Source organism: Trichosurus vulpecula, chromosome 1 (assembly GCF_011100635.1).
Source record: "Trichosurus vulpecula isolate mTriVul1 chromosome 1, mTriVul1.pri, whole genome shotgun sequence".
NCBI lineage: Eukaryota > Metazoa > Chordata > Mammalia > Diprotodontia > Phalangeridae > Trichosurus > Trichosurus vulpecula.
This window is the reverse complement of record NC_050573.1, coordinates 27,789,757-27,817,642: the sequence shown is the minus strand read 5'-3', so window position 1 is coordinate 27,817,642 and position 27,886 is coordinate 27,789,757. Positions and strand designations below refer to the sequence as shown.

General features: G+C 44.1%; 1 protein-coding gene across 1 annotated transcript in view; it reads left to right on the top strand.

The window, feature by feature from the left end:
• The window catches only part of FBXW8 (F-box and WD repeat domain containing 8), a 119,532-nt gene extending 93,403 nt beyond the window's left edge, over nucleotides 1-26,129 (top strand). Inside the window, exons 8-11 of the mRNA XM_036767638.1 lie at nucleotides 10,359-10,486; nucleotides 18,501-18,674; nucleotides 20,613-20,729; nucleotides 21,442-26,129. Of these exons, the coding sequence (XP_036623533.1) occupies nucleotides 10,359-10,486; nucleotides 18,501-18,674; nucleotides 20,613-20,729; nucleotides 21,442-21,586 (564 nt within the window). The 3' untranslated portion in view covers nucleotides 21,587-26,129. The remainder of the gene's footprint in view (nucleotides 1-10,358; nucleotides 10,487-18,500; nucleotides 18,675-20,612; nucleotides 20,730-21,441) is intronic.
• The last annotated feature ends 1,757 nt before the right edge of the window (nucleotides 26,130-27,886 follow it).

Genomic DNA, 27,886 nt, shown 5'->3' with positions numbered 1-27,886 from the left:
GTTGTTGCTGCTGCTGCTGTTTGTACCATCATAGCAATACCCATTCATCAGCAAAATTGTTGAATTCAATCAAATCCATATCATCTTACTCTTAAGCCAAGTACTCTTCTCTTTACATTCCACTTAAGATGCCCACTTGATGCATATACATCCCACTTAAGATGCCCGCTTGATGCATAGGAGCTTTAATGGAGGTTAAACCCTTAAATTTCAGTTTTTAAAAAATCACTTCACATGATTGTGTGGAGAAGAAAAACTAGAAGTTGGAATCGGTTTTCCCCCAGCTTACCTCTTGTTCCTTAGAGTTAGATCAAGTTAGCTCCCAAGTCGTCGCTTTGGTCTCAGTCTAGCCCTTTGTAGACATCTGTCCATATCACAAAGCCCCCAAGCCTGGCACAGTCCTAAGAGGTTGGCAGCGCCCACCCAGGAAGGGGCCAGGACGGGAACAGCAGGGGTTGCAGGTGCATTGGCAAGTGATGGGGGAAGCTTACCCAGTTCTTGCCTACACCATGCCTGGCTACGTTGAAGGATACTGTACCATCGCTGAAATAGCTCAGCTTCATGGGGACTTTCATTCTGATCAGAGCTTGACATCAGAAACCTAGGAAAGGTCCAGGGCTCCTGTTCTGTGGGTCATTCAGGTGACATGTGGTGAATGTAAGTTACCTGAGCAGCATCACCTAGGAATTGTTAGGAGGCTCCTATTTAAGGGAGCTGAGCGGATGTGGCCATTGCCTTACTAAGGAAGAACTTCAAACCTTGCTAGTTAGCGCTGCTATGTGCACCTGAGGTGGAAGCTTTGGTTTGCCAATAGAAAGTCACCTTCGAGATGGCCCGAAAGTCAATTTTCCACATGTTCACAGACATAGCTGTGTTACTAGCCCTTATACTATGACTTATCTCTGGCAAGGACTTGCAAAATAGTTTCTCTGGCTGACTGTCAAAAATTACATCATATCGGAGTAAACTGCTTTTAAATCAAACATCCATTATTCATGTATATTAACTGCTTTTTTATTTTTTTATTGGCTGTTTTGTGTATGATTTACTCTTTTCTCTCTGTCTCCTCCTCCCTCCCCAATTGTCTGGCTCTCTCATCTACTCCTTTTAAATCTTAGCTCATCTGTGAATTTATAGAGCCCGTATACTTAGCTTTGTGTATGAACACCGATATGCTGACCCTGCATTTGTTCATAGTTAAATTTCTTATTTTCGTATGCCATATTTATGGTGGGTCCGAATAGTAACTAGGGACATTTACACTAGCAAATTGCACCCTAAAGACCTGTAACCCTTATTCTTTTGTGTCCTTCATTGAAAGAAAGGGAGTTAGAAAGAAAGAATGATACATGTGGCCATAGTAATTCTGTGCATCATGATGCCTGCTAAAAAATATTAGGGCAACTGTGCTTATGAATTGGCTAAATGTGGTAGTTAGTGGAAAACAGATTGGCTGAATTCATTGATTTGTATACATGAAAATACACTTACGGTAAAGCTCCCATATCACTGACTAAGACAGAATCAGTGAATGTGGCCAAAGCAGATTTCTGCAGAAGCATCTGTCCACTTAGAAAAGGAAAGCTGGAATGCACCCCATGCAGCTCCATCTAGCACTTCTGACACAGTGCACTTTTCAGCTATGTAGTCTAGTCTCCTAGATACAGATTCAGAGACTAGATAGATGAGCGCGTCACACCCACACATGCATGCATGCACACAGACTCACAGAGGCATGCATATAGATATAGATATAGATATAGATATGCACAGAAGCATGTGTGTATGGAAATATACAGATGATACGTTGTCTCTACATGTACATACATATGTGTATGTGTACACACACACACACACACACACACACACACACACTCAGACTCTGAATCGTCTAGAGAGACGTCTGGGGTCTCTTTCCTTCCTTGGGAGGAAATGAAAAGATGAGAGGTGGTGACATTTTATTATTTATTTTTTTAAAATTTGTTTATTTTATGATTTTATATTTATTTTTATATTTGTTTATTTTTATAATGTTATATTTTTATTTTTTAATTTTTATATGTATATTTGTTTATATTTATTATTTTATTTATTTATTTATTACGTTGACTCATTGGGGATTCTTCAGCGTGTCTACTTAAAGGCCTCCCTCAGATGCTATCTTCTTGGTGTATCTTTCCCTTGCCACTTCACCTTCTTCCACTGAAATCATCTGTCCTCCATTTTCCCATAAGTTTAGAACAAAAAAGGGACTACAGAGGTCATCTAGTCTATCCCCTTTATTTTTCAGATGAGAAATTGAGTCTAGAGAGGAGAACGGACTTGCCCAGGGTCACACAAGTAGATAGTATTAGAGCTGGGACTTAAACCCAGGACCCCTGACTCCAAGTCCAGTCTCCTTTCCATCATGCTGTGCTAGTTCTAGTCTATGCACTTTAGGATGGTTTTTTATTAATAATTATTTGCACCTTTCTATTGTAACCCATACTAAATTAATCCACTAGAGAAGGAAATGGCAAACTCCTCCAGTATCTTTGCCAAGAAAACCCCAAATAGGGTCACAGAGAGTCAAACGTGACTAATCGACTGAATGATACCAACGATATGTATTAGGTTGTAAGTTCCCTGAGGGTCTAGGTTGTGTTCTACTCGTCTTCGTATCCTTTGCACCTAGCACGGCACCGTATACATAGAGTAAGGTCTAAATAAATGTTGGTTAAATTAAGTGGAACCTCTACATTCCCAAAGTGTTGTGGGTAGTGATGAGAATTTCTTGTGTAAACTGACTTGAGAAGCCAAGTAGTCCAGGGGAGTCAGAGGTCTGGGAAGGTCTAGACCAAATAACTGAGGCTGCACTGTATTGTCAGTCAGCAAACATTTGTTGAATGTTGCACACGCATGCATGTGTGTGTGTGTGCGTGCGCACGCACGCGCACGTGTGTGTGTAAGGCACTTTGCTGGGGTCTGAGGACTGAAGCAGCATGAGACATAAAGGAGTTTATAATCTAATTTAGGAGCTAGACTATGTTCATCAGAAGATGATATGGCAGAGACAATAAAGGCTGCAGGAATTCAGATGGGGGAGAGATTATTCCAGAACGTGGGTGCTGAAGGAGGCTTTGGGGAAGCTAGTTAAGCTGGACTTGAAAAGAAGAATTTAATTTTGAGCAGTGAAGGGGCACAGACAACATTTCAGGGAGAGGCAGTGGCATGAGTAAAAAGCCCAGAGGCTAGATAGTGTATGTTATATTTGTGGGATAATGATTAGACTGGGGAGAGGGGAGGGGAGAGGAAAGGGGAGGGAGGAGAAAGGAAAAGAGGAGAGGAGAGGAGAGCTTGCGAAGGAGAAAAGGTTGAATGATAGAAAGCTCTGAATGCCTAGCTGAAGGATCTGGACTTTAGTCTCTTAGAAGTTGGGAATCACAGAAGGATTTGAGTAGGGCAATGGCAGTGAAAGGCATAGAATGCACCCCAGGCAGAGAGTGGATTGGTGCAGGGTGCAAACTGTGTCTAAGAAAAGTGTTAGGTGCCTGCTGTTCAGGTGTTCTGTGAGAGGGGGCTGAACTAGGAGAGATCAGGCAAAGATGTCGGGGTGGGGGAAAGGAAAGAGATGGGTTAAAGGCTGAAAAAGTACATGACTGTCTGGAGGAGACCTGCGCTGAAAGGGAATGATTTGAATGTGCCATCTAGGTTGCTTAAGATCTTCAAAAACTAAAATGAGTAGGTTCGAATCTGGAAATCAGTGTCCCTATTGTAATCAGGGCTATGTGTCCCTTGTAAAAAGATAACCCTACACACACACACACACACACACACACACACACACACACACACACTCTGCGTATTTATACAGCCAGCTTTTCATCTATGAAAAGTTAGTTGTTAAATGAATTCTGCACATTGAACCCTCTTATCGCATTGATTCATTTTGACAAAATCAAAAATTGTTCTAGAACAAAAACAGAGGTAGCCCAGTGATTTTTTTTTTAAATAGGGGTAATGATAGTCACTGGTTTAGGGAACTTCTGATGTGGCAACTTCCCTCCCAGTGCAGTTTGGCATTTCCTTTGTAACTTTCAGTCTTAGAAAGTTGCCTGGGCCCAGACTTTGCCTCAGAGTTAGGATTTGAATCCAGGTCTTTCTTGTCTCTGAAGCCAGTTCTCTATCTCCTACTCCACAGTAGGCCTCTCTGGTAAAATAATAATATTAGGCAGTCCACAAGTATTTCTTCAGTGCCTTCTGTTGCCAGACACCGGGCTAGAAGTTGGGGATACAGAACCAAAAGTGTTCTGCCCTCAGGGAGCTTCCATTTGATCAGGGGATACATGTGCACAAATGAGTATATACAAAAAGGCAAAGTAGTTGGGGGGACGGGAAGGGGAGCATCTGGAGAAAGGGGCAGGCAGCATCTTTGTGCCGGTTTTTAGCCCTTTCCAAGTTTTTCACACCCTTTTACCTAGATATGCTACTTTAGTACAAAGCATCTTTTTAAATAGAAAGAAAAAAGAATGTTTCACTCTTCACCATACATTAGTACCTGTATTGTGTTTATGTTCTGTTTTTGCCTTTTTTGCCTTCTGGGCTGAATCCCCAGATTTGGGTAAACCTGACCCATTATTCCTGCCTGCTTAGAGGGAGCTTCTGAACATTTGTCCATTCCTGTTGAAGGTGATTTCTCCAGTGCACCCTCTGAGTGACTAAAAGAAGTCATCCATTTGTCTGATGCTGGATACTTGGGGTTTAGTTGGAATGAGATCTCGCCTTCTTCGAGAAGCCTCTCCTGGTCTCCCTCTCTGCTAGCCCCCTCTGAGGCCGCCTCCTTTTTATACTGTGTATATCTTATAGAATGTAAGCACCTTAAAGGCAGGAGCTGTTCCCTTTTGGTGCTTGTTGCCCCTTGTCCTAACAAAGTCCTTGGAACATAGGAGACTTAACAAATGGTTGCCGATTGACTTCGGTGGAATCTTTTGCAACAGCTTCTCCTGTGTAATCACTTGCTTGGAGCGCGCTGCACCCGGCTCGCCCCCACTGTCTCACTTCCCATTTCTCTTTGGTAATTTGTAGTTATCCTGTTCACTAGAGATTGTAACGTTCAAGACTCTCAGCCATACGATATCCCTGGGAAAATACTGGTATTAAAAAGATGGGCATTTGTTTCAGGGAGGAGTTTGGAATAGTGAAAGAACTTGGCAGTTTCCCAGAGGCACCCCGGGCCCCTCTCCTCCTCCTGTTCAATTCTTCAACCAATTCATTGTCCACCTGAGTCGTCCACATACTGAAGGACAGGCTTGTGGATGTTCGTTCCGGCGGCCCATCATGTTCTGGGCAAGAGCATTCTGAGCCCACTTGGGCTTTCCTGTGTGATTGTTTAATCAGGCTCAGTCTTTTTGAGTGATCAGGGGTCTCATTTAGGAGATTACACACAGTCACAGGGCTCGATGCAGTCACTCAGTATCATGCCCAAACAGAAGCGCATGGTGAAATTGGCCATTCTAGAGTAAGGAGTCCTTCAATTCCAGGCTTGAGCTCTGCTGTGACCATGGTGAATGTTATTGATAAGCATATATATGTCTGTGTCCCTGTCGTATGCTGTCCTTGTGGTTAATGATCATGAGTTGGCTGAACAAAGTCACCTCTTCCTTTTATCTTTAAAGGACTCATATAATCCTGGCAATATGCCTAGAAGGCACATTTTTGGAGGAGAGCCTTTAAGATGGCATTTTGCTTTACCAAATTAAAATTTTAAATATATTAAACTAATAGTAAGCACAGTAGGATTGTCCATTCCCTACACCTTTCAGTTAATTACATAATGGGAAAAAGATGGTCTGTTTTGGAATATCACCTGCAAAGCCTTACCTGTTACATTTTAATACCTTCATCAAGGATGGCATTGGTACACGTAGATACTGTTTTCATGCGTACTTTATATAGATGGGAAAGTAGATATGTGGATTGGTAGTTGTCCATGGTTTTTTGGCTGCCTTTTTTTTTTTTTTTTTTTAAGAAAGTGTGTGCTAGAAGTGACGTGATTTTTAAGGCACTAAGCAGCTGGTTCTCTGCCTGGAGAACCAGTCTCTTAGTACCTTAAAAATTATGTCATTTCCAACACACACTTTCTCTGTGTATACTTGGTCTAGTCTAACTGCTTTTCCCATCCTTATTTTCTCCATATTTCCTCTGGAATCACACCTGGGACTGTGATGTTCATGTCCTTGAGAGTGAAAATGTGTCGTTCTATAAGTCTTCACAGATCTCTTCCATTTTTCACTGGTGGTATATTATAGGGCCCAAACCCTCATCATTTCAAGGAAGTCCCACTTACAGATTTGTCAAGTTTACGTTGTAGACTGCAGTTCTGAAGGGACGGAGGAAGCAGTTCACTGACCTAGATCTCACGTTGTATCTACAGCTACTCTATGTAGTGTTGTACCAGAAGTGAGCAAGACACACCACAGAGTATAAGGTTTAAGTGGAGAATTTATTAGCCGGCGGCCATCGGGGTACGGCACCACAAATCAATGGCAAATGTGTTAGGGTGATGGCTTGGCTTATATAGGATATGGGGGTACAGAGTGGGGGGGAAACAGCAACAAAGGTCCTGGCTGATCAAAAGATTCAGTCAGGTTACTAGTGGGATAATCTCATTTACATTCCTTGGTGGAGTCACGGAGCCCCAGGGATATCTGCTAGAAAGGGTCTGCCAGGTTATCCTTCAGTGGGATGGTCCTATCTATTGAGATTCCTTGGTGGAGTCATGGAGTCCCAGGGGGTTTGCTAAATGCCAAAGATATCTGAGTCCATTCTTTCTGGGGGTGCTTGTCAGTAGCTAGGGGTTACTCAGGGGTTCCTAATTTTCCTTGTATTACAGTAGAGCCGTCACTGTTTCCTCCTCGGTGGCCATGGAGAGAAACCAGTGCTGGGGCACACTGGGTAGTTCAGACTATTCTCAGAAGGTCTTGGGCTTGCCTCTGCCGAGGAACTTTAGTTTTTTCCCTCCCTCTGATTGGGGCTTTGGCAATGCTGTCTCCTCCCAGGTTCTGAATCCCTTCTTCTTGCAGCTTAATGTACCAGCAGCTGTGGCACGGCCATTGGAGTGAGACTCCCAGGAGAAGCAGGTCATATGTGTAGGCAGTAACCCAGAAGAGTGACGGCAGGTGGCATTGGCCAAGTCTACAAGGAGAGAGGTGGCTTTTAGTTGTTGGCAGCTGCTGAAGCTGTGCCCACCACCTCTGGGGCCTCCAGGGGCATGTGCAGGCAGAGAGGTGATGAGAACCACAAGAGGAGTGGCAGCAGTGAGAAGAGACCATAGTCAATTCTTTTCTATCTGTGTAAAAACCCCAATCCAATTTCTGAATTAGGGGGCCGTGCTGGCATTGTCTCATTAAAATATGTAGCAATTGAAATATGGTTGTATTGTACATTGGGATCATTCCACTTCCAAAATTGTGTCTGTAGCAGGGATGTGAAAAACTAGAGGAAGGATGGAGGAGGATCTACAACTGCCCCAGCTGTAAGTTAAGAGACTAAGACAGGAATGTTACTAACTAATACTTGGAAATGTTGGAAACCTTTTTGTAAGGTCTCCTTCAACAACACTGCCCTCCATTTCTGTCTCAATGTAGAATTTTAAGACTCTGAAAGGGAAAAGAAATATTGTCTGTTTTCTACAGTTTGCTTTCCTATACTCGGCAACAGTTTAAAGACTATGAGTCTTAGTGAAACTTCATAATTTCTGAAGAAATGTGCCTTGTGTCCACTTTTTTCATATTCCTTATAAGACACAATTTGTACTTTTAAAAAATTCTCTGACATCTATTGATTTGGTGGTCACATTAGTGCAGAACATTTTCCCCAAGACTTTAGCTCTGGGTGGGTTTTTCCTCCTTTCTGACATATCTACCCACCTCTTTCTCAGTACATCTGTCTAAGGAGAGTGGCCACAAGTTTTCGACTCACCCAACTAGTGCAATAAAGAGAAAAATTAGTCTAATGCATGGTCTTAACAAAAGGGAGAGTGTGAGCATGAATAATTAATTTCACTAGTCTGTGGCAATCAGATAAAATGAAGTCCCATTTGCTCAGCCTTATTAAAAGAGAGAGAGAGAGAAAGGGAGGGAGGGAGGGAGGGAGAAATAGTAAAGGTCGTTAAGGGACTTGTAACATGGAACGAATCGCCTCTGAGATGGATAATGTGTTTTCTAATCTCTGTGGTCTTTAACTAAACGTAATGGTAAAGGTACTCTGGATATTTCTAATTCATTGAATTATTAAACATTCTAGAGAACACTTGACTCCTAACTACTAACTTAGAAGTCTTGACAATGAAAATAGAGAAAGTCTTTTTGGGAAAGAGTTTAGGTCACACTTTCTCAGTTAAGAATACAGTCTCCCTCTTAAAAGAATGGGGAGAAAAGAGGAGAGGGCTTGTCTAATCAACATATCGGATATCAATTCAAGATCCACCACGGCCTTTTTATGCCTTGGGCACTCACTCATTCAATGTGCTTAGTTCTCTTTTATAAATGAATACTTTATTCGTTGTAAAAATACTTTGAAGGTGTATACAATAAATTTAGGTGACTCAAAGTTGAAATAAGTACAGAATTACTTCTTATGGGCATAGTAACCAAAACCAGTACTATTTTTCCCTCCAGAGCCTTTGAATGAATTCCCTAATTATATCCTCTTGGGTTATTAATTGTCAATGATAGTTGTTTCATTATTAGATTATCTGCTTATCGATCTGAGAGAAAAATTCCTGGAATTAGAAGTCCATCTCACTGAGGCACATAAATGTTTCATTTTCAGCTCTTTCCTAGATCTTTTTCTTTAATCTTGAATCATAATAAACTTGCCTGTTACTTTCGGAAATTCCCAGCAGTAGTAGCTCTAGTATTATGTCAAGATTTGAGGTATTAATTGTTTCTGTAGATATTTGTGAGAAAAATAGGCTTGACATGTAACAGCTGGTCCTCAAAGCAGGACAGGCTTTCTCAGTGTGCTTGTTTCTGTAACAGGCTGTCTAAGGTATGCAGTACCCCCAAAGCCTGTGGTAAATAAATCCAGGAATTGAAATCCAGTACTTTGATTCAAAGTCCTACTCCAAGTCAGGCCCTCTAACTTGATTTTCTAGCTCTTTTAAGAGAGAAAGGTAAATTATTCCGTTCTGTTCAGATCTGTTGTCCATTGATATAAGAGAAGTGCCGGTCCACTGGAAATCAGAATTCACAAGCTAATTAATGTTCAGAACTGTTTAGCATCATTTCTTGTTTCTGGCTTTAGGATGATTATGGGTCATAAAACTAGAGCTGGAAGGGCTTAAGAGACCATCTTGTGCACCCCTTGTTTTGCAAATGAGGAAACAAAGGCTTAGGGAGGAACAGCTAGGTTCACAGTGGGTAGAGTGCCAGCCTTGAAGTCAGGAAGACCTGAGTTCAAATGTGGCCCCAGGCACTTACTAGCTGTGTGACCCTGGCCAAGTCACTTCACCTTGTTTGCCTGTTTCTTCATCTGTAAAGTGAGCTGGAGAAGGAGAAGGTGAACCATTCCAGTATCTTTGCCAAGAAAACCCCAAATGGGGTCATGAAGATTCAGACACAACACAATGGAACAATATATGAAAGGAAGCTGAAGGGGAGGGGGGGTGCGCTGCCAGAGGTTACCTGGAGGCATGATGGTGCCATAGTCCTCCTTAAGAACAAAGGACAAACACAACAGCAATAAATGTCTAGGCCTCAGTTTCCTCACATGTAAAATTAGAGCAGTGGACCTGGTCATAGGCTCACAGATTTTAGAGCAGAGACCATCAAGGCCTGCCCCTTCATTTTGTGGATAAGGAGATTGAAGCCCAGAGAGTTTAACTCTGAATTACAGATTTTGTAACCCCAGGAGGGCTCTGATCTCATTCTTCTTGTCCTAAGGGTATCTACAGTACTGCTGCTTCACCCGCTTTTATTCTGAGCATCCTTCTTTTTGGTGTTTCTGGGTGACACCCATCTCCCACCACCCATAATCCTTTGTGCATTTCTCCTCTTGGGTCCGTCTCAGGGAAAGCTGGTGACTTTTGCAGTTACAAGTTTCTGCACAACCTTTCCTAGACTCAGGGAGCAAGCACAGTGACTAATTTCTCCTCCTTTTGAAGTGTCCCTTAGCCAGCAGGGGTATGTGTCCTCCGACTTGCAGAATCCCCATAACATCATTATCCCGGGAAAGATTGGGAAATTGACCCGTAAACCATCTTTAATCCAATCCGAGAGTGTATGATATTGCCCTGGTGAAGCAAAAGGCACTCGGTACAGGCCCGGTCCCTGGTATCTTGGGTCCGTGTATGCAGGTGCTGTTCTTTTTCCTGACAGATACTGCTGTACAGCCTGCAGACGAGTCAGTGCCTGGCCACACTGGGCAGCTCCCTGGGTGACTTCACATGTGTCAGCCTCCGGAACAGTCCCCCACACCTGCTGGTCACAGGCAACAAGGACAGGAGGTATGTGGACCAACAGCAGCGCTCTCTGGAAACAGATGGCTCCCACCTCCAGGATTCTTCTTCATCTCCTCCTCCCCCTCCTCCTCCTCTTTCCCTTCTCCTCCTCCTTCCCCTCCTCCCCCTCCCCCTACCTCCTCCTTCCCTTCCTCCTCCTCCTTCTTCCCCTCCTCCTCCTCCTTCCCCTCCTCCTCCTTTTCCTTCTCTCCCCTTTTTCCTCCTCCTCTTTCCCCTTTTCCTCCTCTTCCTCCTCCTCCCCTTCTTCTTCCTCCTCCTCCTCTTTCCCTCCTCCTCCTCCTTCCCCTCCTCCTCCTCCTTCCCTTCTCCTCCTCCTTCCCCTCCTCCTCCTTTTCCTTCTCCCCCCTTTTTCCTCCTCCTCCTCCTTTTCCTTCTCCCCCCTTTTTCCTCCTCCTCTTTCCCCTTTTCCTCCTCTTCCTCCTCCTCCCCTTCTTCTTCCTCCTCCTCCTCCTTCCCTTCTCCTCCCCTTTCTCCTCCTCCCCCTTTCCTCCTCCTTCCCCTCCTCCTCCTCCTTCCCTTCTCCTCCTCCCCTTCTTTCTCCTCCCCCTTTTCCTCCTCCTCCTCCCCTTCCTCCTCCTTTTCCTTCTCCCCCCTTTTTCCTCCTCCTCTTTCCCCTTTTCCTCCTCTTCCTCTTCCTCCCCTTCTTCTTCCTCCTCCTCCTCCTTCCCTTCTCCTCCCCTTTCTCCTCCCTTCCTTCTCCTCCCTTTCCTCTCCTCCTCCTCCTCCCCCTTCTTCCCCCTTCTCCCCCCCTTTTCCTCCTTTTCCTTCTCCTTCCTCCTCCTCTTCTTTTTCCTCCTCCTCCTCCTCCTCCCCATCTTTCTCCTCCCCCCCCTCCTGTAAAAACACTGCCTCCATGAGCTTGGAGAGCCTGGTATTAGGTAATTATTGGATATCTCTGCCTCTCTGCTTTCTTTCTGAGAGCATCATGGGAAGATTTTCTTTTAAGCCATTTGGTGGACGCAGTTGGTGAAGGGTCCAGAGAGACCACTTGGAATATTTTTTCCCCCTGCTGCAAAATTTGTCTGGCATTTAAAAGCTCACTTTCTGATATTAAAAACAATAACCTAAGGGATGAATCATGTTCAGTGAAATGAGTTTGTTTGCCAAATGATGTCAGGAGTGTATTTCAGAACACTATGGTGTCCCTCCAGTGACCAAAAAAGAGAGAGAGAGAGAGAAAGATGGACTTTATATGATCAAGTTCCAGGCTCTATTTAGCTGATTAGCGGCCTTCCCTTTAACTCGTTGGCTTAGGGAGTCGGGTTTTCCCTGTACAATGTCCGTTGCCAGCGATGGGCGCACCGGGAACTGTCAGCATGGAAGGATTAAAGGGTTTGAAAAGACCCTGTGAATCCAATTTTTAGGTTTTCTTTTTTTCCCCCTTTTTGTTTTTTTGGCTAGTTATCTGCAGTGTCTGATCCAGTGCCCCAAAGAGATGTGGAATGGCGAGGGGCCAGTGTCTAATGGCCCCCCTCCTTCTCCCAGTGCTCGGCACCAGGCTGCAGGTGGTGGTCTGGTTCGGCGGTGGGTATCAGATTGTGAGGCGGATACTTTCTCTTGCCAAATCCCAGACCTCTGGCCCACCAGTGCAGCAGCTTGCAAAAATAATTATTTTATCAAACAGTGTTTTCAGCACCCCCCTCCCCATTTTTCAGGGCAAAGATAATGCAAGCACCCCCGCATACTTTGTTGATAAAGAAAATGCTTGATCAGTTTTCTTCTCCGTCTGAAGACAGCCGATGTTTGGAGAGGCGTAACGTGATCATGTAGCAAACAGGCTGGGCTATTTTTCTGTTACAAAGCCGGGTTTGATGAGTGGCCTCCCCATGTGGCCGAGCAAAACCAAACAAATCAATTTATAGTTTTAATCTCGTGTATTAGTGTTACCAAAGCGAGCTATGTGTTGATTTGTGCAGGGGCTACAAAGAACACAAGCTTATCTGATACCTTCTTCCCACTGGGACTTGGCAGCTCCTTGTTTTCTGGGAGAGCGAATGCAGAAGGCTACTTGCGATGTCCAAATGAAAAGCTTTGGGATTATAGATTTATTCGTGCAGAGTTTGTTTACAACATGAGCATTTGGGTGTTCAGTCACAGCTAGATTCACAGGGAACCAAAACAGTGGAGCAGAGAAGAGACCCCTGCTCTCTGCATACACAGGCCCAATTAGGGACCAGAGGAAGAGTTCTGAGCCAAGTTGTAATACCATTAGCAGCTGCACATTGGATTGTCAGCTGGGAGGCCTATAGATACTCATAGGGCACACTTCTTCCCCTAGAGCAGGGATCCCTAATTAGGGGCTCCTTCCCCTAAGCAGGAGCCAAATGTAGTGTGTAAAAGGGCACTCTTGTCACTCCCGAGTCCAAAATCTGACCTAATTATCTGTCACGTTAAGCACATTTTAATAGGAGATGATACGCCTGACATACACGTTTTTAAATCTCTCTCCATGGGTGACAATAGCAAAGTTGTGATTGTGTTTGTGGGGCCCAAAAGAAAGCAGCATCTGATCCCAAAGGGGGTTCCCAGAGCAGTGATGGTGGGGTGTCACTGATGACATGCGGACCAGGAACAGACTTGCTGGGATCAAAGTAGCGACTTTTATTAAAGTTTATTGGAAACATTGGCCTGGGATGGGAGTGGGGAGGGAACAGCTTTTCAACAGTCACAGTAATATGTGTAGGAAAGGGAGGGAATTGGTAAGGACTGAGTCATCTTGACGTCTGAGGGCCAGGAAAGAAATTGTGAATGTATTCTGGACAAAAGCAGCTCGGTAAAGGGAATGGAGCAGTAGTGAGCATCATGACAGTAATGACGTTGATATGATATTTACTATGGGCTGGACGCCGTGTTAAGCGCTTTACCAGTACCATCTCATTTGAGCCTCACAACAACCCTGGGAGGTAGGTGCAGCTGTGATCCCCATTTTGAAGTTGAGGAAACTGAGGCAAGCAGGTTGAAGTGACTTGCCTAGGGTCTCATAGCTAGGAAGTGTCTGAGGCTGGATTTGAACTCGGGTCTTCCTGATTCCAAGCCCAGAGCTCTATCCACTGCACCACCCAGCTGTCTCATTATGGCTAACATATACATATATCCCCACCCACCCACACATAGGCATGTAGGTCTATGCACACACATTTGTAGCACTTGAAGGTTTGCAAAGTGCTCTCTCAATATTATCCCCTGATCCCAGTGCAGTTCACTTCCACCCCTACCTGTCAGGCTTCTTTGTTCCAGATGCTGGGGATATGCAGATGACACAAAAAAATCCAGCCCTGCTCTCATCGAGTTTGATGTTTCATTTTAAAAAGAGGGGAACGTTCAGGGCCCTGATAGGAATAGGAAGGACTTCCGGGGTGTCATTTTAAAAATCTGAAATTACCTTTCTAATGTGAAAAGACAAGCCCCATGGGGCCATAATTGTGCTTCAGCAATAGCAAAAATCCAGAAAACTATCCAGATATTTTAACATCCAGATTAAGGCCAAGTGTAGAAAAAATTTTTTCTTTTAAAAAATAATTTGGGTAATCCGCACCATTAATTAAAATAAAAGAGGACCATTTGGGGGAATGTTAAGCTTGATAATTGAACTAAAACAAAACAAAAACCCTCCAGGTTTCCGAAGCACTTTCCCTCCCAACCACGTGGTGAGAATCTTCCTCTCCCTTTCTCAGACGAGGAGACTGAGGTTCACTTGCTCATCACGTGCCAGTGAGGGTCTGAGGTGTGGGATCCAGACTCTGTCCCGGCCACCTCTTACATCTTAGGTTTCGTCAAGAGCTCACGTTTCCCATGATGATCTACAGTTTGTCTGTTCTGTGAGGTGGCAGTGTGAGGAGTCTTCTCCCCATTTTATAGATAAGGAAGCTGAGGCTCTGCGGTTAAATGACTTGCCAGTTAGCAGCAAAGCCCAGTTTAGCTCCCCAAGTCCTAATCCAGTATCCTTTTCTCACCACATCATGTTGCTTTTTGAAACTCCTGATTAATGATTAAATTAATTTTAGAAAAGCAGGGGGCAGCCCCATGTGTAGATGAGGTCAGATGGCAGAGGAGTCAGCAGGGACAACCTCGGGTGGAGCTGGGCCGAGCGACCCGACGGGGATTCTGCGTGGCTCTGTTAAATCAGATGCAACCTGGGCTCTTTTGTGCCTTTCCCCACCGAGATTAGGATGTCAGCTGTGACAAAAGTGAGTTGAGTAAGGCTTTAGATTAGGAAGGACCTCTGAATTGCACCATTTCTGGGGCACTGAGAAGGTGAAGGAAGCAAGCCCCTTTTACGTGTGACTGGAGAACAGAGATGGGCCTCATGAGGCTCCCCGGCCCTTTCTTTATTTCTACAACCGTCTCCATGTTGGTAACCTCTCAGATGAAGTCAGCGCTCCAGTGAGGGCCCACAGCAAAAGCAGCAGGCAGTGACTGGGGCCCACCTCGGATGGCAGCAGGTTGCTGGGCAACATTCTCTCCGTGACAATCATTTCTCCTTTAAGTTATCTTCTTGTTTCCCAGTAAACTGAGGGTCAGGTACATTGAATTGAACGGCATTTCGTAGGAAATTGATGTTGCCGCGTTGGGTCCTTTAGAGTCATAGGTCTCTGTGTTGGTGGGACCTGTAAAAATTACAGCATATATAGCATTGATAAGCATTAATTTATTAATTAGTAATTAGTAAGAGCTCAATGAAAATTAACTCAAGTGAAAACATGCCTTGTTGAATTTCAGCTTATGAACTATGTTTTCGGCAGTTCCTTTTTAGGTCATCTATTACTAGTCAGACACTATTAGATACGAAATTATTATCCATCACCTCGCACTGAGTCTTCAGCGTATTAGGTGCTTAATAACTTTATTGCATTGCTATCACTAGTAATGGTAAGCTTTTGCTGAAGGTTTATTTGATGTGGGAGTTTTAAAAGATTAAAAAATATTCTACTCTTAACCTACTTGAATTAAATGGGCCAGTGTTTCTTTAAAATGTTCTGTCTTTTTTAGTTATCTTATTTAAATGAAATCATTTATGAGGGATCAAAAATGCTGCTTGAAAGAGGGTTTTAGACATCTCTCTATGCACCAAAATAAATAGCTGTAACCACTTACCATCACTGAAACCAAACTGAATCATACTTTCATTCCTGGTGGGGATTTGGGGTGGGGAGAAGCTTTTGTTTTGAAAGGCTACATTTGAATGCCTCACTCCTTCATCCCTCCCTCTCTCCTGGATGCTTTTTTTGGATAGAAACATAGCTGAAGGTCAGATCCTTAATAAACCAACCAAGCCAGAGTCTGAATGGGCTTCAGGTTTGCCGCCAGCTCTTCTATCAAATACAATGAACCTTTATTGTCAGATGGGACTTTCCTAGCCAAACCAATGGGAAGAAAGCCCCAAGTTGTCATCTCCAATTAAAGAGTCTCTGAGCTTCCATCTTGCCCTGTTAATGTTCCATTGCGGTGTGCTCGTGGCGTGGCCTGCTGTCACAGGGAGCAGGAGCAGGCAAGCTAAATGCTCTGCTGACTCCATCTGTAAGGGTCAGAATAAGTTATTCAAAGCTCGGACGATAGACCCACTCCGAGCGTGCCTCCATCTCGGTTCCAGCACGTTTTCCTGCCCATCAGATGTATGCGACTCGGTTGGAGTCTTTGGATGGTGCTGGTGTCTTTTGTTTTAATTGGCGAAATAGAGCAGGCTCCTATGGAGTGATTTTCATTAGAGAGGGGCTGGGAGGGGGAGCTTTGGAACAGTGCTTCAGCTAGACCATGAATATTAAACATAACACAATTATAGCTTTTGGACCAATTATTTTCCTTTTCAGCAGACTACATTGATGAAATACAAGCTAGATATGTGTTTATGATATCTACCCCAGCTTCTTTTTTGCCTCTGGACGCTGTGCTTTTTGGCATATTTGTGTGCCCATTGGCTATGTTACCTGGGTCTCAGTCTGTGGAGGGGATTGATTTAGTGCTGAAGTATAAGCTTTACCTAGTTGTCCCAGGTTTGAAGCTGATGATTGTGTTCATCTGAGATTAATATCTAGTTGACTGAGTTAACACAAGCCAGCCCATGCCCTCAGTACTGCCCATAGGAAGGAAGCTGCAACTTTGCCTTGTAGGGTGCCCTCCAGAAATGTTTTCCTTTCCAAACAACTTATTTCCCTGGGAACTTGGGGGGCCTTCCCTTGTTCTTATTCATTTACAACCCAATAATGGTATCTTTTGGTTTATTTGTTTATTTTGTTTGGAGTTATCCATACTGCTTTCCAAATGAAAAACAGATGGCACACTCTGAACTTGTGGGCAGATTCACGTTTGCCTTTGTCTTCCTAACAGCCAGAGCTAAATTAGGGAACCTCGCTATCCAGCAGAGTAGCCCTTTGTGGGAGGCACTAAGGCAGCTAGACCTTTGTTCACCCACAACACACTCCAGAGGACTCTGTGCTGCACATTTCTTCCTTTTCTGTTATGAGATTTTAGAGCAACTCTTGGGTCAGACCAGCTATCCCTGTGGATGGCACAGAGGAAATTTTGTTCTTCCCCAAACAATCCTGGTCAAGAGCTGACCCTTTAGCTTGCTACCCCCTTGCCCCTCCCTAGAAAGCGTATCGTTTGGTAGCATCATGTGGCGGTGCTGAATTGCTGCTTTGGAGTTTGCAGACAGCTCTTGCTCCTCACAATAAATCTGTCTAACCCATAGATGCTGTGATTCTGAGAAGGTGATATAGGTTTTATTGTCCCCATCTTAGTGACTAAGAAGCCACAGCACAGAGGAATGAGTTGGTTTATCTAAACAGGGTCACACAGCTGATGAGCAGCAGAGTCAGACTTGAGCCGGGGTCTTCTGACTTCAAATGCCCCCGCTCTCTCCTTTCCACCATAGCAGCCTCTAGTCTAGAGCTTTCTGTTTTCTTAAAGTGCAACTACAGGTAAATTGTGGCTTAGTCATTTAGGAGCTTCTCTAAAGAGGGGGCAAAGTCCGCCCCCCAGGTTTGTCCTCTTAGGTCGTGTGAGAGCTGTGATGGTGGGGTGGATGGAGCAGTGAACAAGCCCTTAGGAGGCCTGGAGGGCCACTGCTCATGTGTCAGCCTCAGTTTCCTCATGCCTTCTTCTTATGAAGGTAGTTGTCAACAAACACGCAGAGGACATGGTACAGGAAACGAGAAACTAAGGCATGCCATTTTTAAAGAAAAAGCGATAAACACTTTAACAAAATAACTTTGCTTGTGGTCCTTTTGGAACTTCTTTTTGTTTTCTTCTGTGTACTTTTTTGTGTGTGCTTGAGATGATGACGCCTTCCCACTTCTCATGGCGTCTGGGGCCCCACTCTGTTTCTCTTTATTAGTGGAAAGCTTCATTTGCATTAACTTCAGTCAGTTGGCCATGCACTTCTGCAGCAGGAACTCTTTGAGATTAGAAATGGAATTATGAAAAGTACTTCATTTTCTACTCATGACACACTAAATAGTAGAGTCGAACTGTTTGACAAAATATTGTCCTACCAACAGCGTTATTGCCTTCGTGCAGTTTTCGTGGATAATTAGCTTGTAAACTGGCTTTTTGAACTTAGGTTAGTTATTCATGTGTCACCATCTAAACCAAGCCCACAGTGGGGACAGGTGCTGCTAATCCCCAATTAGCTGGTAAAGAAACTGGGTCCTGGGAAGGAGCTGGTCCATGTCACAAATGATGGGAAGGAAGGAAGGAAGCTTCTCCAGCTCTTGCTCCAAGTGCTTTTTATACCTTAGACTACACTGTTGAGATTGGGTTTTGAGTCATTTGATTAATTAAACATTTTTGGGTGGAGGCAGAGGGGGAGATACATGAACACAACCACATGCCAACATCGTAAGCCACACTGCTCATGTTTATGCAGAATTCTTTTATCTTCTTTCTCTAAGTGTCTATAAATGATGTAATTCTATATTTTTTAAAATCTAAAGCAGCAAAATGTGTTTATCCTGCATTTATCATCCTGTATTTCCTGTGTTTATCATCTCTCGTTACTCAGGGTGAGGGTGTATGATCTACGCAGCAGTACAGCCTTGTGTTCACTCTATGCTCACCAATTAGGAGTCTCTGCTGTTCAGATGGATGACTGGAAAATTGTCAGTGGAGGCGAGGAAGGCCTGGTTTGCGTCTGGGACCAGCGGATGGGCAACAAGCTATGGGAAATGCACGCCAGGTAATTTCATTTCTTTAGGTGATTTTATAACCCCAGGTCATTACAGGCAAATGAGCTAAGAATGTTTCTCTGTGGCTCCTCTGTATAACACACATAAAATTTTGATCCCTTTTCCTCAAATACCACCAGTTCCAAGTTAGTAAAAATGTCCTCATTCTTTTAGGATTCATCTTAAATGAGGTAGAAAACAGAAGCCTTTATCTCCGATGTCCTCAGCTTGTTCTGAGAACAAGGCCTCTTACTGAGGGCATTTGGGATTGCTGACCAGCCTTCATGTGTCACCGTGCAGTGGGCAGGAGAGCATGGATGGTCATCTCCAGCTGTGATCTCTGTCCGTGATTTCAGTGACCAAGGACCAGGATACATGAGTCTTAAGGTCTTAGAGACAGAAAACAGAGAGGGTTCTTCAGTGCCCAGTGTCACTCAGAAAGTGGGCATCAGAGGCGGGATTTAAATTCGGGTCTTCCTGGTTTGGAGGCCAACTTTACCCACTATGCCACACTGCCTCTTGATGCCAGTGGAAGTCCTGCTAGATCGGTATGGACCCATAGTGTCTTCAGATAGAGTTTATAATTGCCTGAGTATGTGGGATCTTCTATTGATTCTGGAGAATTTTGTTCAGAAACCAATGACTAAAAGATTGTTTGGAGAATTCTCACTGAAAGTGTTTGTCAGACCTAAAAATCATTTCCTTTGCCAGCAAACTAGGAGAAAGTTGGGATTTGAAGCTTCCACTATAAACTTGAGTCCAAGTGCTTACTCATATCCTGAGTAGTCATCCACACTGGGAGGCGAAATCATTTCAAGGATTTAAGCACATTCACAGTGGTGGATGTGTAGTAAATTATTAAGGGAGTAGTAAGAGCAGAAAAAAAATTCCTACTCGTAAAAAATGCCCGTGCCTTCCCAGAGTGTTCTGTTGGGCCTGCCTGGGCAGGGTGCTTCTAAGGTTTTCAGCAGTCTTTTGGAGCATTGGTGAAATTAATAGTTTGAAGTTGAAAGACCCATCACTTTTATTGCTACACAGGCAAAATGCAATCACTGTGGAATTCCACTTTGGCTTAGGTGTTAATGTGCCTCGCAGGGCGCTTCAAAAAGGTGAAATACAAGCCAGTGTTTTCTATTGTCACTGAAAGCCAAAAGATGGCCTCGGCACCCACCTGCACAGCGGTTCGAACCTCACACGGATACAGCAGTGAGAGGAGGCAGTGGCTGCAGCCCTGGGTAGAATAGGCCAGGGCTATGCTCCAGTGTTTCCTAGCTCTGGCATTCTCCCTACCTTTCAAAAGAAACTCACCTTCGGGCTTTACTGTTTGGGGGTGTTTCTTATGCAGTGCACAGATCTTCCACCAGATGGTGCTAGACGCTGCCTAAATTGTCAGCCTTGACAAACCAGGACCATAGATTTAGATCAAAGAGGAGCTTTATAGATCTGCTTAGTCCAATTCCACATTTATTTTATAGATGAGGAGTCTGAGACCTGAGAAAGGGAAGGGACATATCCCAGCTTGCAGAGAATCCTAGGAGTGCGATGGAAATCTAGTGACCGTATTTCCTTAATTCTACTGTTTACTTTCCAGAGTGATCGACCGCTATTTGAAGTAGCTGGTTACCCCAGCTTTGACCAATAAACTAGTGCCATTAAGAGAGCTCCTGAGCCATACTGGGCCAACGGTGTCATACACCACACACACACTCACACACGCACACACACATCACGTGCATGCGCACACACACACACATTGTATGAATTTAGGTCAGTTGCTTAGCCTTCATCAGCTTCAATTTTCTCTCATTTGTAAAATGGGTGTTGAATGAGGCAAGCTCTCTGGTTGTGTGATGCTATGATAGTGCTGGATAAATGATAAGGTGTGAGATTGTCTCGATTTTAGTGGAATGTGTCTGTCTAAGAGTTGTCTTCCCACCTTGCTATTCCAGACACCCTGTGCGTCACATCTGGTTTAATACTCATAGCCTCATTACAGCCAACATCCCTGATGAGAAGAGCCCCCGGGGAGCCAGCATTCTGGACGATGACTTGACTGCTCACCGAAGGTCAGTTGGCCAGCCTGGCCTGGGTAGTAGGGCTTGCTGGCGAGCTTGAATTTGGGTGGGGGGGGGCGGTAGTAAAAAAAGTTTGGGAGCCATTGTGGTCTAGTGGAAAGATCACTGGTTTTAGACTCAAGACATCGGAGTTCATATCTAGACTTTGCCACTTACTAGCTGTTTCACGCCAAGGCTTAGCTTTTGTACCCAAAGAATTTTTACTTGTTAGGGAACATCCATGTGGAAGTGACCTCAAGGAAGTCACTGGGGGACTGGAGCCTGCCTGTAAATCCAGGTACCAGAATGGAACAATAGAAATGGAAGACAAATGGAATTTGACAGTGAGATCCTCAAATTACAAATAGAGAGAAAATACTCTGTTTTAAAGTTTTTATCCAATTAATTAATCTCTTGGCCTGTGTTCTCTGCCTTCACTCATCAGTTCATAATGACATAGACACAAATACTCATCATGTTACAGGTGCCTAAAGGGGATGTACTAAAGCAGCGTAGACTGGAGGCAAAGGAAGCCTTGTATTTCCATCCACCTTTAATACTCGGAGACCTGGATGTCAGATGAATAACACTGGGTGCAATCCTATCTCTAATTATTTACTTTTGTTACTAATAATGTCCCTTTTTAATCTTATGGTTGTAATCACTTTTATCTTTCTTGGTAGTAATGCATTTTTCCCTCCCGTCTTTTTTATGCTTTCTCCAGGCATCGAGGAATCATCTATGCTTATGAGTTTTCCATGGACCAGCTGGCCCTTGAAAGTGTTCTTCCAATTTGCCGCTCGTCCTATGATGAAGTGGCTGGTTACAACTATAACATTGGCCTAGCTGTCCCTTATGACAACATTTAAGGAATGATCTCTTCGTTGGGAACAGAGAGGGCAGGAACCCCTTAGAGCCGCTGCCCCATGCCAACCAACCCCACTGGCACCTTGGCAGTGAATGGTTATCAGAGGACAGGAGTGGGGGGCAAGAGAAGAGCTTTTCAGCCCTGGCCTCACTTGGGCCAGGTTAGGCCCCAGCAGGGGCATTAGGACTCCAGAATAAAAGGTCACTGAGGTGCTGGGAGAACTCAAGCTAGAGGCGTCTGTGGGCCCTACGAGAAAGAACACTGGACCCTGGAAAAGAATAATTGATACACTGAGCTCTGGATCTGTTCCAGAGCATCCATTACTTTAGCCCTCTGTATTATGTCCTCCAGCATAAGCCAGCAGCTCTGGAGACATTGGCTCCTGAGGATTGGCTCAGTTTTATTCAGAATAAAGAATATATCAATGTGAGGACCTTTTAAAAACACTAAATCTGCAACTAAACTGTTTCATGCTTTAGATTAATTTTTCTTCATAAGATAAACGATTATACAATAGAATAGGATAACTTTTCTGTTTTGGCCAAGTAAGGTCCTGGGTTTCCTGTCTTGTGAGAGGTTCTATACATTCAGGATAGTTTTCATCCTGAAAACAATCAGTTCTGTCCCATGAAGACCTTTTAGTTTTTCAGATAGAGACAGACAGACAGACAGACAGACAGAATGGGAGAAGGAGAGACAGATAGACAGGGAGGGAGAGAGGCCTCAGCTGAGTGCTGGAGCCCCCTTCCCCTCCAGGAAGCAACTTTGTTTTTTTTCTGGAACAGCACTTTGAAGATCACTCTGAGTTTACTGTGTACCCAAAGATTCCCCCAGTGTAACATCAGCCACCTGAAATGTTGGGGTGTTGGAGAAGTATTAACTGTGTTGGTCATGGGTTGGTTTGACCCCCATCTGACCTTCCTTTAATAACATTTGACTTCTGCCATGCATTGTCATTATGAGAACTGCCAATGGACCTTTGGGCCAAAGAGAGTGTCTGTTTTCAAAAAGCCAGCTCCCTGTGGCATTCTGCATTTCATCAGGCTTCTTAGCTACACAGATGAGTAAGGCAGTCACTGGCTCGAATGAAATTAGGCAGAATTTGTATTAAATCAGGGGTTAGAGAAGAGTTTCACTAAAAATTAAAAATGAACCCTAGAGATCCAAGACAGCATTACCCCTCTACCAGTGATAGTACTCTTAATAACCAAATACGGCTTGAAAGGATACAATTTTCTACCAGTGACACAGCTTCCACTTAATAAAAATCTATGGCAGTTAGGCACCACTGGCTTTGAGATGAAGTCCTAGATGAATAGCCTAGTCAGGCCCAAATTGTGTTTCCAACACCTGACCTCTGCCAGGGTTTTCAGTCATCAACTTTACCAGCAGGGAGGAAGCCACTCTGTTCTTTGCTGATGATCCTTGGATCCCCTCCTCTACACATAATTCAGCATTTGCCCAGCTGCTTTGGAAATCCTGGCTTCCCTTTCCTCCCTCATCTTCAGGCCTTCCTCCCCTCATACCTTTTATTCACCTTCGGTAAACTTCGGAAACCTAAGGGTTGGCAGCCATTGCCCCTGGTTTCTCGTGTTTAGCCTTAGTCTATAAATCTTCATCCTGATGAGCTCAGTTCTTTCAGATTCTGGCTACTAAAAACCTCAAGCAGTTTTGCTCATTAAAACTTAATTTTTCATGGTTAGCCTTCAGCTCGTAATGGAAGGATTATGCCACATGCAGTATTTAGTTATAGAAGGCTATAAACATAGGCACCCTCCAAGGGAAGATTTATCAGGGCTAATGGGACATAGGTTATAGAAGGGGTTTTTTGTTTGTTTTTTAATAGAGTGGAAAGGCCCCTGACCTTGGGGTCAGAACAGCTGGGTTTGGGTCCTGCACCTGCCATTTACTACCTTTGTGACCTTGGGTAAATCACTCGACTCCTCTGAGCTTCAGTTTGTTTCTCTGTAAAATGAAGCATTTGGAGTGACCTCTAAGGTCCTTTGTAGCTCTGTGATCCTACTGTCTCCATGGTTCCTTTCACAAATAAGTCCTGTGAACCTAAACTACTTTCAGAAGATCACCTGACTGACAGGAGAATCAGGTATTACTTGGGATGGAAAATCTTTCCGTTTCTGGAAGGTAAAACCTAAGACGCTTCCAAGGCTGTCCCTTTGGCACATGTTTTGGAGGCTATAGGTCAAGGAAGCCATTTCTTGTGTTAACAGATTAAAAACCATGCCTCAGTTGTTGGGGCTGGAGGCTTTTCAGCTGGTCCGATGAGCCATCTTCTCAGCTGACCCCACAGTCATCTGGGTTACTTCATTGTCATAGCCGTCAGGGCCCAGGCATGCGTCTGGAGCTTCACCATAGCCAGAGAGGGGCAGATGAAGGGCCTCAGCCTGGAAAAGCCAGCCCCATGGCAGGCTGCCTTGTGGACCACACTATGCTAGAGGCCAGAGGGTGACCCTGCTTCTGCTCTAGGACTGCTGGCGCTCTCTACACAGGGCCCTGTTTGGAGCTCGAGGTGGCCAAGTCTCTCTCATGACACTTGGGACAGTGGCTGTTTGGCGGTCTTGCCTTCTCTTATTTACTCTTTCCAAGAGCAACTGTTCAGATAGTCTCAATGACCCCTGCTCTCATTTGTCGCCAACAGGGAACTTTTTTGCTTTAGAAGCAAAGACTCACCGTGACAGGATCAGTCCTGCACATCCTTGGTACCCTTGCCCTGTGCCAGAAAGGCATTCTGTAGGAGCTGGAAGCCCAGACCCCATGCCGTCTGCTGCAGCTCCCCTCGGTTCACATGCTCTCAGGAGGCACCACTGATTTTACAGATGAAGAAACTGAGGCTCAGAAACAAATTGACTTGCCCCAGGTCCAACAGCTTATCAAATGACAGCCAGGGTTTAGACTTGGGTCCCCTGACTCAAATGTACTAGAAGTACTTATTTCCACTACATCCATCCATCTTTACTAGTGAACCTGAGGCCAGGGGAATTGCCCAAGGTCACCCGGCCAGTAAGGCTGAGAGCTGCTACTCCAGCCCACATCACCCACACTCCCCAACAGCGTGTGTTTCCTTCTGCCCAGCTCTCTCTGTCACCCTGATAGACGTCTTGTCAAGAGTCCATTTCATCCCTGCTGCTGCCTTGCTTAAGCTAACACGCACAGCTCGGGCCCCACCTTCCAGCAGCGAGCCTCCCGCAGCTCATCTGGTCTGACTCCGCACCTGGGCCAGCATCTCTCGATCAGGTTCTTAAACCAGCTTGTTTGGAACCAAGGAGAGAAAGGTGGGATTGATGCTTGGGAAAGCTACCAGAGAGATGCTAATTCCCTCCCACTTGACTGTTCTCTCCTTACCAAGGTCACTGAGTGGGAGGACAGCCTGGGAGGCAAGTGTTTTGCAAAACCCTTGCCAAAGCAACTTGTATTTTTAACTCCCCGAAAGCCTAGTTAAGTCACATTGTGCTGTTCCCAGCACTGCAGGGGGGACTGGGGGGTTCACATTCACCCTTATTAACTGTAGAGCAGGTAAGGATTGATTCAGCTGCTGAAAGAAGGGTCAAGTCAGAAGCAGACCTGTCTTCCCATTATGAAGGAATAAAAGCATCTTCTGAATCCCAACTGGGCCAGAGAAAAAGAAGTGTTTTGTTCAAGGCTAGCAGTCATTCTTAAAGGGCAGCAAATAGCCCAGACTGGAAGTCACTGTCATTATAACATCAGTCCCTTTATTTATAATTTATGTTCTAAAGCTCCTGTAGACTGTTACCCCTGAGTTCCTCCTATCAGGTTTCCCTCTCCAGTCTCCCCTTATATGTCCTCCTTTGGTAAACACAGCAAATTAATTTATTTGTTTCAAATTGTTGGACTCCTTTGCTGGTTGCCTCCAGTAAATGTGGCAAACATACTACTACTACTACCACCACTATTACCGCCACTGCTACTACTACTCCTACCACCACTACTTCTACCAACAATAATAATAATGATTTATACAATGCTTTAAGGTTTATAATTTTTTACCTACATTATCTCATTTGAGCCTCACAGCCCTGTGAAGTAGATACTATAGGTATTATTACAGAAGAGGAAACTGATTTGAGAGATTAAGTGACTTGCCCAGGGTCACACAGCTAGCAAATATCAGTGGTAGGATTTGTTTGTTTTTTAAATTTTCATTTTCAGTTCCAAATTCCCTCTCTCCCTCCAGCTCCTACCCCACCCATTGCATTGAGAAGGCAAACAATATGTTATTAGTTATGCATGTGAAGTCATGCAAAATGTTTCCATATTAGCCATGTTGCCAAGAAAAAGTGAAAAAGAATGTGCTTCAGTCTGTACTCAGCTCATCAGTTCTCCCTCTGGATAACATTGTGTCATCTTGAGTTCTTAGGAATTGTCGTGGATCATTGTCTCGATCAGAGCAGTTAAGTCTCTCACCGTTGATTATTGTCCCAATGCTGTTGTTACTGTATACAGTGTTCTGATTCTGCTGACTTCGCTTTGGATCAGTTTATATAAAGTCTTCTTAGGTTTTTCTGAAATCTGCCTGCTCGTCATTTCTTATAGCATATAGATTCCATCACAATCATACACCACAGCTTGTTCAGCCACTCCCTAATTCCCTTCAGTTTCCAATTCTTTGCCACCACAAAAAGAACTGCCATAAACATTTTTGTATATATGGGTTCTTTTTCTTTTTCTGTGATCTCTTTGGGGTGCAGACCCGGTAGTAGTGATATTGCTGGGTCAAAGGATATGCACAGTTTCATAGGCCTTTGGGTATAGTTCAAATTGTTCTCCAGAATGGTTGGACCAGTTCTCAACTCCACCAACAATGTGTTAGTGTCCCTATTTTTCCACATCCCCTCCAGCATTTGTCATTTTTCCTGTCTTGTCATGTTAGCCAATCTGATAGGTGTGAGGTGGTACCTTCAGAGTTGTTTTAATTTGCATTTCTCTAATCAATAGTGATTTAGAGCATTTTTTACATGACTAGATACCTTTGATTTCTTCTGAAAACTGCCGGTTCATATCTTTTGACCATTTATTAGTCGGGGAATGGCTTCTGTTCTTTATAAATTTGGCTCAGTTCCCTAGACATTGGAGAAATAAGACCTTTATTAGAAAAACTTGGTGTAAAATTTTTTCCTAGTTTCCTGTGTCTCCTTTTGTTTATGCAAAACTCATTTAATTTAATGTAATCAAAATTATTCCTCTTACCTCTCCTGATCCTCTCTATCTCATTTAGTCATAAACTCTTGCCTTATCCAGAGGTAATTTTTTTCCCATGCTCCCCTAATTTGCTTATTATATGACCCATTATGTCTACATCAAGAATCCATTTTGACTTCATCTTGGTATGTAGTGGGAGGTGTTAGTCCATGCCTTATTTCTGCCAGACTGCTTTGTAGTTTTTGTCAAATAGGGAGTCCTTGCCCCAAATCGTTTGGAACTTTGTGTTGCTCCAACTCTAGGTTACTGTGGCGATTTACTGCTGTATATTTTGTACCTAATCTATTGTATAGATTGATCACTTAACAGCACCATGTTGTTTTGATGGTAACTGCTTTATAATAGAGTTGGAAACCTGGTACTGCTGGGCTGCCTTCCTTCACTCTTTCAGCGGTAGGATTTGAACCCGACTCTTTCAGACTCAAAAATCCAATGCTTACTACATCGTGCTTCCTCCTCTAGAGGTATAGAAATGCACTTATTGTTTTCAACAACCTCTAAGCAGATAAGGGGAAAAAGAGTGGAGGGGGCCAGAGGGTAGAGGTGTGACCTCAACCAGGCAGCCACCATATGGGGAACCTAACCCATGTCTACACCTAATTATTTGCCCACTGCCTTCTTCACTGGTGAGCTCTGAAAGGATTGCTCAGGTTCCTTCTGACATTTAATCTAATGCTTTCTTTTGTCTATTTCCTTTTAGTGACGGTGACTCGGTGCCCTGTGTATATTAGATAGGAAATGAGTAAAAAGCAAATGTCAGGTCTGTCTTTTGGCTTGATGTGTGTTTCAGAACGAGCATAACATCTGCCATCTTTCAGTTCTGTTCCCTGGGCAGGGGCTGGATTTGATCATCCCGCTAGCCTCAGTTTCTGTGCTATAAATCCAACATTCCCCCATGCTCATCAGGACCTTTCAGCTAATGAAGCACAAAGAGGGACAGAGTAGTTAACGAAATCCATTTCAGAAGCGTCTTTTTAGCCCAGACTGCACAGACTGGCCAACAGATGGTCGAAGCCTTTCTGAAAGCAGTACCTGGAGTGATGACCTATAGCTTATTTATTAATCA